At 45.9% G+C, this 12,688-nt stretch overlaps 1 protein-coding gene across 6 annotated transcripts in view; it reads right to left on the reverse strand.

Moving 5' to 3' along the window:
• Positions 1–1,624: 1,624 nt before the first annotated feature.
• Plb1 (phospholipase B1) overlaps positions 1,625–12,688 on the reverse strand; it is a 134,546-nt gene continuing 123,482 nt past the window's right edge. For 5 of the 6 annotated variants that reach the window (XR_015453213.1, XM_021253651.2, XM_021253650.2 and 2 more), the window contains 2 exons: positions 10,288–10,362; positions 8,502–8,891 (listed from right to left, as the gene is read on the reverse strand). Coding sequence is in view for 5 of the 6 variants with exons in the window: in XM_021253651.2 (XP_021109310.2) it covers positions 8,673–8,891; positions 10,288–10,362 (294 nt within the window). In the remaining variant the exon portion in view is untranslated. Of the gene's footprint in view, positions 1,764–8,501; positions 8,892–10,287; positions 10,363–12,688 lie in introns of those variants that run through there. The other variant, XM_087216507.1, reaches the window with a different exon arrangement.

Consider the following 12,688-nt stretch of genomic DNA (forward strand, 5'->3'; position numbering starts at 1 on the left):
CACAAATGTTTAAAAGCTTTCTTTTTTTTCCCCTTTGCCCTCCCCTTTTAAGTTTCTTACTAGTAGTGGTAAAGTGCCTCATGCCATAATAATTAAATGAAACAAGGAAAATCACATAGCAACAAAAAGGACAGGTATTTCCCTGCACGCACTGTTGGACATACATGGAAACATTTCCAAGTGTTAGACCAAATTATGAAGCATTTGGCAGCTGGCCAAAATATAGATTAAAAACATGTCTCAGCCTAAGATATTTGTGGGATTGATTCAGTTATGAAATATACATAGAATTGCTGTATATGTGTACCATTAAATTAAAAAATGTACCACTGAAGATATATTCTCAGGAGAAAATTACTACTTTAACACAAACTATGCTTTCTGGCTGAGGGTGTATCTCAGTGGTAGAGTACAAGGTTGCTTAGCATTGTGAAGGCCTGGGTTCAGTCCCTAGCACCAACTATAAAACTTGGCTTTGGAAAAACAGTGGAAGTGTCCTAACTAATAGTTATTGCTTTAACTAAAATCAAAAGATTCTTGGGTAAGAATACAAATACAGAGCCATAAATGAGATTCTTTTGCTGTGGTATTTACTGGCAAGCTAAACAGCAAAGTCAGAAGTGCCCAGTGTGTGATAGGATATCATCCATGTGGAAACTGTCACGAAGATAAGACTTGCGAGGTACACGGAATTCCAACAATGCTCTGTGATGAGATTAGGTGGTCACCCTGAAAGTATGTTGGCAAAGCGCTTGTAAGAGCCATTAAGCTTGAAGATTAATTATGCATTTTTAATCATAAACAACTTTTTTCAAACATGTTGACCTTCTCTGATGACAATTCTGTTGTCAGTAATATGTCACCTAACAAATATTTTCAAAAATATAAACTCATTTGCTAAGAACAGAGAGGAAACAATTATTTTTTGAAAGTAATTTGGTAGTGTGGACACGAAAGTGCTTTTTAAAAATGAAAGTCAGGGCAGATATCAGGAAATTTGCTGCTTTTATATGATGCTGCAGCTGGAAATGATGGGCTCTGACAATATTCTCATATTTGTGTACATTAAAAATCTTGGAAGGGGCTGGGAGTTTAGCTCAGTGGTTTTGCCGCCTGCTGCTCAAGCTCAAGGACCTGAGTTCGATCTCCGGTACCAAAAAAAAAATCTTGGAAATAAACTTATCAAATGGTATTTCAAAAATTTCAAAAGGAAGCATATTGGTGAAGTTTGAACCCTTTGCAAAAATGCAACACCTTCCAATTATTTTGTCCACCCACCATGCACAAATTGACATCAGGCAGAAGAGTAATTCACAAGTGACATTTCAACAAAAGTCTGTATAGTTTTTTTTCTTCCCGTGCTGGGGATCAAACTTAGGGTCTTGAGCATGCTAGACAAAAGCTGTACTGTTGAGCTACAGCCCTAGCCCCAAATCTTCAGATAGTTGAGAATCACAATTTCATCAACATAACCAACAAGGTACATCTTCCATTTGTAGGTACCTATCTTTGTAAGGAAACTTTTCAGCCATGCTGACCTTTGAAATCAAGTTTAGAAATAAAAGTAACGCTGTTTTAAATCAAGATTTTAGACATAATGAAACATACTTGTCAAAATGCTCTCCCCCGAATAGTATCATTTTAGCCAAAGCAAAATGCTTATTTCATCTGTATCTTGTTCAAAAATTTCTATTTTGGGGCCGGGGATTTAGCTCAGTGGTTCCGCCGTCTGCCTCGAAAGCACAAGGACCCGAGTTTGATCCCTAGTACCAAAAAAAAAAAAAAAATTTCTATTTTTGTGACTGTTTTATGATTTGTATTCTAGCAATACATATAAAATTTATACGTAATCTCCATATTGGGGTGCGTGTGTCAACAGTTTCTGCTGGGGAGGTACAGTGGAGAAGCGGGGTCCTTGCATGTGGTGGCAGGCCTGTGACCTCCTCCTGCTCGGGGCTTGTGAGGAGCTTCTCCCCCCCCCCCCCCCCCCGGGAAGGGAGGCATGGATTGGTCGAGGTCTTTGTCATAGGAACGACATCGGTATCAATTTGGGAGGACCATAGCACTAAATCAATAAACAGCATGTAGCAGCGCAAGAAACGCAATCAAATAAACTATGAAACTGAGGCAGCTCCTAGAATGCTCCTAAGAATTGAAAGCTTTGTTGGCACCCTCTCCGTGCCAGGCCAGGCCCTGTGCTTTCCTCCCTGGGACTCCCCACAGTTTAACCGTAGCTCTGAGAAAGGTGAGGCAGTTTGCAATGCCAGTGGGGTAGGTTTCCCAACGTGATCCCTTCCGGAAGGGGCGTGGTGGCCTGGGGAGAATTCAGAAAGCCTTACAGTTTCCTTCCTCCCTCCAGGGGATTTCAGACCCAAAGGCAGCCTGGTGCTATGCCCTGTTGTGCAAAATTGGTTACTAAAATAGAACCGGAAAAAAAGGTTGAACTTGAAGCTTCGTATATAATGACTCTGTCGATCTGCCGGTCCCAGGAGGTGAATGCTGAGCTGTTTTCCCAGCAAGTGGAAAAAACCAAGCTCCCCTGTGGGGCTCCCTCCTGGCCTTTGCCTCGGGGTTGGGGCACCTTCCTCTCTAGGAGGGCTGACACCTCTCGGCTCCTTTTTTCTGCCCACGCAGGGGACAGAAGTACAGTAACGGCTTGTCACTCTGGCACTAAATGGTCTAGGCAGGGCCAGCCTGGTGAGTATGTGGCTTGTGAGTCACACAGGGCCCCGTGTTCAGAAGGACCTCATGCTGGGTTTCATGCTTGCTGTTGCTGTCATAAAATTCCTAGTTTTAAACCAAAGGCCTTGTATTTTAATTTCACACTGAGCCTTGAAAATTATGTCACTGGCCTCTGGTTCAGGCCAAGATGGCATAGTCCCAGCAGGGCCACCTTGGGGGACTTGCTCCAACTGATGGCCAGCCCTGGTGGCCCACTGCTACCCCTGAAACCAAGCCTAGAAACAACCCTAACCTCCACCCACACTGTGAAGAGTTGTATTACAAAGTCCCCTGGGGAAGTGGGCAGAGAAGGCAGCTGCCTCCCAGGATGATCTGGGACTGAGGGGGCCGGGCTGTGAGACACTGCCCTCCCTTCCTTCCTAGACCTTGGCTTTGGCCCACACAAGATGCAAGCTCAAGGAGGCTGCACCATCAGCTTCTCCCATTGGCCTGTTGGGACACCAGTAAAGACAGACCATTCCGAATTGAATTTTAACAATGCTCACCAAAGGGGGCTGGGGATTTAGCTCAGTGGAGCTGCACCTGCCTCACAAGTGCAAGGTCCTGAGTTCGATCCCTGGTACCAAAAACCCCCAAAACAAAACCAAAACAAAAGTCAGCGCTGTGCCCTGTGGCCACCCTGCCCAGCCCCAAGTGTGGGACCCAGATTGCTGCTTCAGTTGTTCCTCCCAACAGAGAGGCTTCCCTGGAAGCACCCAGGTTAGGCTGCCTGCACCTTTGCTAGAAACAGAGGGCCAACAATGTTATTCCAGACTTAGGTTGAAAACCTATCGAGAACCAGGGTAGGTGATACACTACAGAGGCTAGGAGCGGTAGGACTGATGAATGTGCTTACAGCCCAGGCTGGCACACAGGAATGATTACAGCTTCTGTTCTTCAGGCATCTGCTCTGTTGCAGACCCTTTCATTCAGCTCCTTCTGTAATCCAGTCTTTTGGGGTAGGCATCCTCCCATTTTATTACAACTAGAGAAATAGGGTCATTCTAATAACGGGATTAGAATCCTCTTTTGCTTCATCTAATCCCCAATTCCCCAACTCTCCAGGCAGAGCAGATTCTTTAATCACCGACCCTGATTGTGCTTGAGATTGTAGTTGATTATGAAAAATGAAATCCAAATGTCCAAAACACTGTTCTGGGAATACATTTAGGGGATGCCTCCATTTCTTCTCATTTTACCTGCCTCTCTTCCTTCCCTGTACCTGCTGCCCAGTGCTGTCTGAAACTGGTCTGCCATAGCATGCTTATTTCTGGCTGATGCATCAGACTCATGGGGTGGTCCAGAGCCCCTCGAGGAGTCAGAAGGACCCTTGGCAGGTTGCAGTGCCAGCTGCCAGGATCATGGAACAAGCCTACAGTGACGAGTCTTCTGAACACTGCCAGGAGACATGGTGGTGCATGCTCGAGTGACCGCCTCTCACTGGACCCTGACCAGCTGTACTGCTTCTGCTAATTCAAAACTGGTCAACATCCCACATGGCCAGGAAACCATAACCCTGAGGTTTTCTTTTCAGTAGTCAGAGGTCCACAAATCAACATGACTTTATAGTGTCTGGGCTCTAATCAAATAGTGAACAGCAAAAATAAACACAGATACATTTTAGACACCCATTTCTTAGACGTGGCTGTTAACCATTAACAGGATATTTTTTCACTTATTCCCAAGTTTGGGATACTTTTTCCTAATAATGTACTTTGCTTATCTTGTAAATTTGTGGTATGGATCCAATGAGAATGTATTCAAGTGCTTTGTAAAATATAGGCTGCCAAGTCTTTCAATCAGTATGATTATTTTACAAAGTTCTTGGATCATATATTGGAGTAAATGCTGATATGGGAATGAGGGAGGGAGTGAATTGTTGAAAACCTATTTTTAAACTTGTTTTTATCTCATTTAATTTTTACAAAAGACTGAAAATCCGCAGGATCTGTTCTTTTATCTGTAAGATCAAGATAATAGCAATTGGTGGATTATGAGGATTACTGAGTAATACAGATTTACTGCTATAAAGCAGTGTCCAGTATTCAGTCCACATGCACTAAGTGTTGGTTCCCAAAGTGCCTCTCCTATTGCTTGAACACATCTGTTGAAGTTTATTTTTCTTTAATGACAAGATAATGTCTGGGCTCTAGTCAAGTAGTTCTATTTGGTTCTTCTTTCATAAATCTGCCTATATGTATAAATGTATAGCACACACGATTATGTACAGGACATAATACTTGATAGTAATAATTATGTTATTGGTTTATGGATTTACTGTACTGTACTTTTTATCATTATTTTGGAGTGTATTCTTTCTACTTAAAAAGTTTACTGTAGGGCTGGGGATGTAGCTCAGTGGTGCCACACCTGCCTGGGAAGCACAAGGTCCTGAGTTCAATCCCTGGTTCTCGGGGTGTGTGTGTACTGTAAAACAGTATGCCGCATTACCCCAACAGTGTCCTTGTTCGTCTTGTGTTTACTACATCTGTTGATTGTATCCAGACCAAGACTGATTGACCTTGACCTCAGTGTGTGTAAGTCAATTCCATGATCACACAGTGACAAAATTACCTAACAATGCATTTCTCAGAACATATTCCCACACTTAAGCAACATATCCAAGGTCTTTCTTCAATGCTATTATTATGTAAAACATTGTGGGTCCAGTCTTGCCTGTTATATCTGGTTCTCACAAGGATTGTTTATTCACTTTTCTAATTAAAAGACTTACTAGCTGCTATAACTCCACACACTGTATATGCTAAAAAAATAAATCATAGTTTCTAAAGTTAATTTTCTAAAAAATCACATTACTAATCAGAGATGTTTGAGTTCTTCAGACCAATTTGAAAGAGGGATGGTGGGGCCATTATTACCTTAGAGAGATAATGACTCTTTTTCTAGATTCTTCTTTTATACCACATTTATTTGCAATTTGGCCCAATTCACTGCTGGAGTTGGTGGCTTTATATTTTGGGGTGATTGTGCTTGCTTCAGCAGCACATATACTATATTTTGGGGTTATTCTCCTACCCTGGACACCAGCATTCATTTCCAGTTTGTGATGAAAGTATAACTGAGCCACTGCCCTCTTCTGAGTCGTAGTTTCCTTGTCCATAAAAAGAAAGCAAGGGTGAGCAAAGTGTCATCATTATGCACTAGGGTGCCTGTCCCAGTGCAAGTACTATAACTATGTATGCCAACTTTTATTAGGATATTTTTCTTTGTATCAATCTTTTCTAACAGTTATAGTTGCAAATCAAAGGTAGCCTGATACTACAACCATCATAGCCGCGGAAGTGCAATCACCCCCTTCCTATTTCCGCAGTGTTCTTCTAATCCAACCATCTGGCTCCTCCGTTTTCACTTTTTATGCCTTTCTTGTCAATATTCATTAGACACACCATGGGCTCATTTTCTTGGGCCTCTAACCAAATCATCTCTTCATCTTTCAGAGCTCAATTAAAGTTCCAAAGCTTTGACAAAATTTAATCCACATTAATTTCTTTTTTGAATTTAAAAGCCTCTCTAAAGCACACACCAGTGTGTAGTTTCCTCAGGATTTGGTGGCTTTGTTCATGACCTGGCTTTGGGTGTTGTCCTAATTAGACTATTTTCCTAAAAGACAGGAACATGGCATATATCCAGTGCATACAGGTTGAATATCTCTTACGCGAAATGGTTGGGACCAGAGGTGTTTTGGATTTAAGATCCCCTCCCCCAGATTCTGGGAAATACATAGTGAGATAGCTTGAGGATGTGACCCAGGTCTAAACACAAAATTCATTTGTTTCATATACACATAGCCTGAAAGTAATTCTATACAATGTTTTCAGTATACTTGTATTATCACTCATCCCATGAGGTCAGGTGTGGAATTTTCCACTTGTGCTGTAAAGTTGGTGCTTAAAAGTTTTCAGGTTTTGGAGCATTTTGGATTTCTCCATTAGGAAGGTGCAACTTATATAATACCACCAGTTACAAGTAGGTGCTCATGTATTTTTGTTTTTGTTTTTGTTTTTTTGTTACTGGGGATCAAACTCGGGACCTTATGCTTTTGAGGCAGGCGCCAGGAACCACTGAGCTAAATCCCCAGCCCATATTTTTGATTTTTGGCTTTTTCAGAATTTATCTGGTGGGAATTTGGGTCTGGTGTGTGGTTGCGTCCCTCTGGAAGGGAAAGGGTTTCTCTGTTTTTGCCAAGTGCTCCTTGGTTAACCAGCCTGGGATCCCTTTTTACATTTTTCAGCCTGGATTATTTAGATAGTGTGAATTCTATCCCTCAGCCCTCAGATGAGGGCAGACTTGTGGATGTGAATTTCAGGAGTTTTTGAAATGGAAGCTACTAGAGGAATAGGAACTGAGTGGGTAGGTGGGGAAAGGTGTGGTTTTAAACTCCTGGATTTAATGGTTTATCTTGACTGACTGCAACATGGTTTTAACCCTCAAGTGCAATCTAGGATGTGTGACTCAGTCCTTACATTTTCAGTCCAGAGGAGGAGTAGGAAAAGGTATGGTGCTCCCATTTTGCTGAGATAGGAACAGAAGCCTAGAGAACTCTGAAACCAAGTGTGGGTCCTCTCTTCTGTGTTTTCAAAATGAGAGATGGACTCGCACGAAAGGAAGGCAGGTAGTCCTCATCTGCAAGCTTCAGCTCCCCAGACCCATCTCTAGGCTTCTGCTCTTCTCCTGACAGCTGGGACCTACCCTGACCCTTTGGAGAAGACTTCTCATTTCTAGTTGTGCAGTACGGAAGAGTTAGAGTACCTTTATACCCAGGAGCTGCTTTTTCAAAAGTGCTGTGAGAAAAGCAGAATGGATACCCTGAGACACTGGGGTCAGCCCCAAAGGCTGCACATTTAGTCGATGTGACTGAGGTTCTTGACTCAGGTTCTTTGTCATCCCAGGCTTTGGGTCAGAGGGATAATGATATCTTCCTGGATTCTTTGTTTTTATGGAGGTGAGATGTACATGACATACAATTTTTTAAAAAGCGAACAACTCAGTGGTGTTGAGTGCATTCGCAGTGATGTGACACCACCACAGCTTCCAAAAGTTTGCATACGTTCTGCCAGGGCTTATGTGCAGAGCGAGAGAGAATCGCACAGGGCATCCAGGGCAGGGCCTTGGCCCTAGGAGGAGCTCAAGAAAAATATAGGCTCAGCTTTTATTTTTAGACTCTCTAGGCTTCTCTGAAAACCCTAATGTAGAACTAAGAATTATTGCCTAACTTAGCACTGTGAGAAAATCAGGTTGAGGACATATGACATATTCCTTTCCCCCGCAAGTAACATGTCAAAATTGCCCTCTTCCAGGGGCATTTTTCCTAAGTCTCTAAGGCAGCCAGAAACATCTACCTATGGATGCCCCAGTACTTGATTACACACTGTCACATAGCCTCTGCTTTTTGAGGTTTGTGTTCTTGGCCAGGCTGTGACATACACAGCCATGGAGACTCCACAGTACTCACATTGTCCTGGGTACAAAACGAAAGAGGTGGCAACCAGTCATGTGCCAGACAGAATTGGATAGTGGCCAGCCAGCTCCGAAAGTGTAGCTACCACCTGGTGACCAGCATTTTCCTGACCTTTAAATCTGTGGGTTTGGTGAGGGAGGGTTCATTTATCTCGGTGTTGAGACAGAGCCGGCCAGGGCCGGTCCAGGCTCTGGCCTGCATCCCTTAGGCAGCTGTGCCCAAGGCAGGACTGAGAGACCTGGGCTCTCCCACCCATGTGCTCGGCAGGTAGAGGTGAGGGCTGCAAGCAGGCTAAGCTGAGAACATAATGGGTTTGCTCTTTATTAAATTTGCCAATTCCAGGAGCAGAGGCCTGAAAGAAGTCATGATGGTCCCTTTGACTTCCTATGTCACCAGGTGTTGAAGCTGGTGGCCAGAACTGCTGCAGGAGAGGGCTGGTGAGGAGTGTGGCTGGGGATCTGCTCGCGAGGGCCTAGAAGCTGGAAACCCCCCGGCTCACTGGGGGAGCTTTCTTCTGGTGACTTCCAATGGCTCTCCACACGCTCACCACGAGGACACTGATCATGAGGCCACCTACCATGAGGCCACCTACTGCCGCCACTGGCACGGTCCAGTAGAGTACACTGGAGGCTTCTGCGGCCTGGTCTGGGTGTAATGGGCTATTCTGAAGGGTGTAGAAGTAAGGGCTCTCCTACAGAGGAGAACAGGAGGGTCAGAGGTCATCCACTTGTCTGTGTGCTTAGTCCCCAGCCCTGATGAGCACGATAACCTCGCATGTTTTCCCATCCCTCCCCTGTGTGCAGTGCCACCATTTACACGTGCAGGAACCTTCTGTACGAGGGTTAGGGTCTCTTAGGTCAGCATCCAGCCGTGACCTCCCCTTAATTTCTCCCCAGCATCTCCTTTCCTGGCAAGTCTGTCTTTGAAAGATGGGGGACTGACAGGTGACAGTCTATTTGAGTCCTGTTGGCAGCTGGCAGAGCTCCTACTGTCCTCCAGATCACTACGGGACACTGGTCACTACTATTCCTGCCTCCCATCCCAGAGTGCCAAGGGCCCAGGGGCAGTCTCTGCAAGAGCACAGCTGGCTCTGCCTTCCCAGGTCCTTTACTTCCTTTCCCCCTCATTTTCTCTCTCAGTGAACACTAATTGAGTGCCTGCTCTGTAGGGTCACAGGCCAGGGGCCAAGTCAAGTATCTGAGGGTTAAGACGGAAGATCTGCTATCATTACCCAATAGGAAATGAGACATGTACAGAAACAACCAAACACAAAGGAGAAAGCATAGAAGCAGAGAAGGGAGATCACCATAGGGGTACATCTAGGGCAGGAACAGTAGAGAAAGTCAGGGTGCAATCACAATCCAGAGATAGGACCAGCTGGGCTTAGGAGGAGGTAAACGTCTTCACAGGCAGAGAGGGGAGGTGAGCCACCAGGAGCAGAGGGGAGAAGTAAAAACACAGACAGAAATCACGGGGCTCATCTGGGAAGTGTAACCATCTGCCAGGAGTGTAGAGTGCATAACAGAGGGGCCTCCTCTCCGGACTCTGGGCCTGGGCAGTAGGGCCCAGGCAAGGATTTCAACACCTGGGAAAGGCTGGGGTTACTTTCTAGGAAGCAAATGTAGGGTGATGGAGAAGGGAGAGAAGAGAGCTGGAGAGACAGACTGGGGTGGCGTCAGGTCCAGGTGAGGGAAGTGGGCATGGAGAAGGAGGAAGAGGTCTGAGGTCTCTGGGAACAGACACTGGACCTTGCTCCTCTTACAGTGCCTGCGGAGCTCCTCCACGCATGTCTAAGACCCAGGATGCTCAGACCCCTCACAACAGTAAGGAATGGCTGCAGGCACCAGGCCCTTGCTCACTAGCTGCCTGCCTGTATGACTCCTTCACACCACTGGGGCTGGTGGGCCTTCTCTCCTCGGCTCAGTGGCTGCCACACCCGAGGAGCTGGGGCATTCCAGTGGCGACGAGAAAAGGAGAGCTGAGTAGGATGGCAGTGAGTGACCGTGAGCAGAGGCCTCCAAAGGCTCCTTTGTGCCTCCAGGTGAGTGGACCCTCACTTTCCCCTACCTGGCAGGACTTTTACTCACAGGGGATGGGCACTTGAGTTTGGCTCGGCTGTAGGTGAAGTTGTTGAAGGTCGTCTTCTGGCCCACTGGTTCCAGCTGGAGAGAGAAAGACACCTTAATTCCCTCCAAAGCTGGGAGAGCCTTCTCTGGTGCAGAAGTAGCTTATGTCGCATTCCCTCCCTTTCAAAGGGAAGGTTGGAACCAGCAGTGTGACAACATCCATGGCAGAAACCAACCCTGGGCCAGAACCAGAACTGGCTTCTGATTCACACAGTGATAAGTTTGAGTTTGTCTAAGCAGGAAAGGACCCCGAGCTGATGCCCCTGGATTTACCCAGGAGAACACCAAGGCCCAGGACACTGTGACCAGTCCAGAGTCCAGAGTCCAGAGCATGTTCTGGAAGAGCTGGGACCACAACGGCCATCGCCTGGTTCCCTTCGTGGGAGGCAATGATTGCAGACTCTGTATTTTCAATTTTATAAAATGGTGATAATCATATTTACCAGCTTGTCCAAGTGCGTGGGGCTAGTCAATTTCAGGAAAACTTTGAAAACATATTGGTTACCATGACACTCTTACTACACTTGGCTTGTCAACCTTAAGAAACTGGAATATTCTCACTTGAGCTGCTTTATGTGTTTATCACACGGATGAAAAGATTCACTTGAAATATCCCCGGGACTAACTGTGGTTTGGTGGGGGTTGTGCTGAATGTTTTCCAACTCGGGAACCTCTGAGAATGAGCTGAAAGCTCATCTTAGCAGCGTCTTTAGCCAGTAGCCTGCCCCTGACATGTGGCCCAGACGGGGAAGGACAGAGGTGGCACTTTCACCTGGTCACAGTATCCATCCAGAATGCCTAGCCTCCACCCATCCTACCACCTGCTTCCTGCCTGATCCTGACCCCCAGGGACTGCCAGTGTGGAACGTGAGAGGGCTCTGTCCAAACTGGTGACCACAGCCAGCCCATGAGCTCACTTTCTGTTGTCTTAAAACCATTTGCACCCAGTCCTGAGTACCACAATTAAAGGAGGAAGGGCAGCTCTGGTCCTGGGAGAGATGCCAGGGTGACTCAGCTGACCACAGTAGGCAGATGGCTGGGTTCTGACTCTGCCCACAATGACCATGCAGTGCCATGCGGGCTACTTAACATCCCCAAGGTGGGGAACATGCGGTCCCGAGAGCTCCAGGTATGGTTGTTGTGAGCATCAGATGAGATGTCAGGAAAGCGTGTGAGCTGCGGCTGGCTTACATACGTAAGACAGCGTCATTTCCACTTTCTTAGAGTTGAGGAAATGCGATTGTGTTCTAGTGTAACAGAACCACCCAGGGGCAGAATGGAGGCTAAAGGTCAGGCCAGCAGATTCTCAGGGATATGAACTCTTGAAGAGGAAGGCTGTGATTGGGTGGATGAGTGCATCCATTTCTCTTGCTCCTTCCCATTGGCTCCCATCCACCCCACCGCCTCCCATTCTCTCACCTGCGCTCTCCTTGCCTCAGACCCCCTCACTAGTTTTTGCTGTGTTGGCTGACTCCTCAGGACTTCCTGAGAGTTTCCTGTAGTCGCTGCCTGCCCTTCCCAACCTTCCCCTCTCCTGCCCATTTCAAGTGGTCTGCAGTCTGCAGTCTGCATCACTTGATGGCAGTCAAGGTCACCGATGACCACTCTGTGGCCAGATCCTCTCAGCAGTGTCTGTCCAAGGCGACTCCTCCCTCGAAACATTTCTTGCCACTCTGGGACTCTGTACTCTCCTCACTCTAGAATGAATGCCCATGGACTTGGCAGTTGATGCTGCACTCTTTTTCTTTTGCGGAGCTGGGGATCGAACTCAGGACCTTGCACTTGCCAGGCAGGCACTGGCACCACTGAGCTAAACCTCTGGCCCAATGCTGGACTCTTTTTTGCCCATTCTTCTATAGGAGTTCTCAGTTAATCCCATGGGCATGGTTATTTTTGTTTTAATTTTTAGTTTTCACATACAAGAGAAAACGTAATACTTGTCTGCTGCTGTTTTTTTTTTTTCTTTCCTGCAAATGACAACTTCATTCTTTTTCATGGCTAAATAATACGCCATTGTGTGATATGTTTATCCATTCATTTGTGGATGGGGACCCAGGCTGATTCCATGTTGTGGCTATTGTGAATAGTGCCACAATAAACACAGGCATGCAGGTGTCTCTTTTGTATGCTGATTTGATTTCCTTCACATACACACCCACAGGTATTTCCTTTAGATAGCTGGATCATATGGTAGTTCTCCTTTTAGCTTTTCTGAGGAATCTCCACATTGTTTTCCATAGTGGCAGTACTAACTTAGGCAGTGTATAGTATAGTGTTCCTTTTCCTCTACATCCTTACCAGTATTTATTTTTTGATAATAGCCATTCTGACTCAGGTGAGGTGGAATCTCAGTATAGTTTGG

The sequence above is a fragment of the Heterocephalus glaber genome, unplaced genomic scaffold, assembly GCF_053883595.1.
Source record: "Heterocephalus glaber isolate CG9 unplaced genomic scaffold, H.glaber_assembly_v1.0 deba00001457, whole genome shotgun sequence".
NCBI classification, from domain to species: Eukaryota; Metazoa; Chordata; class Mammalia; order Rodentia; family Bathyergidae; genus Heterocephalus; species Heterocephalus glaber.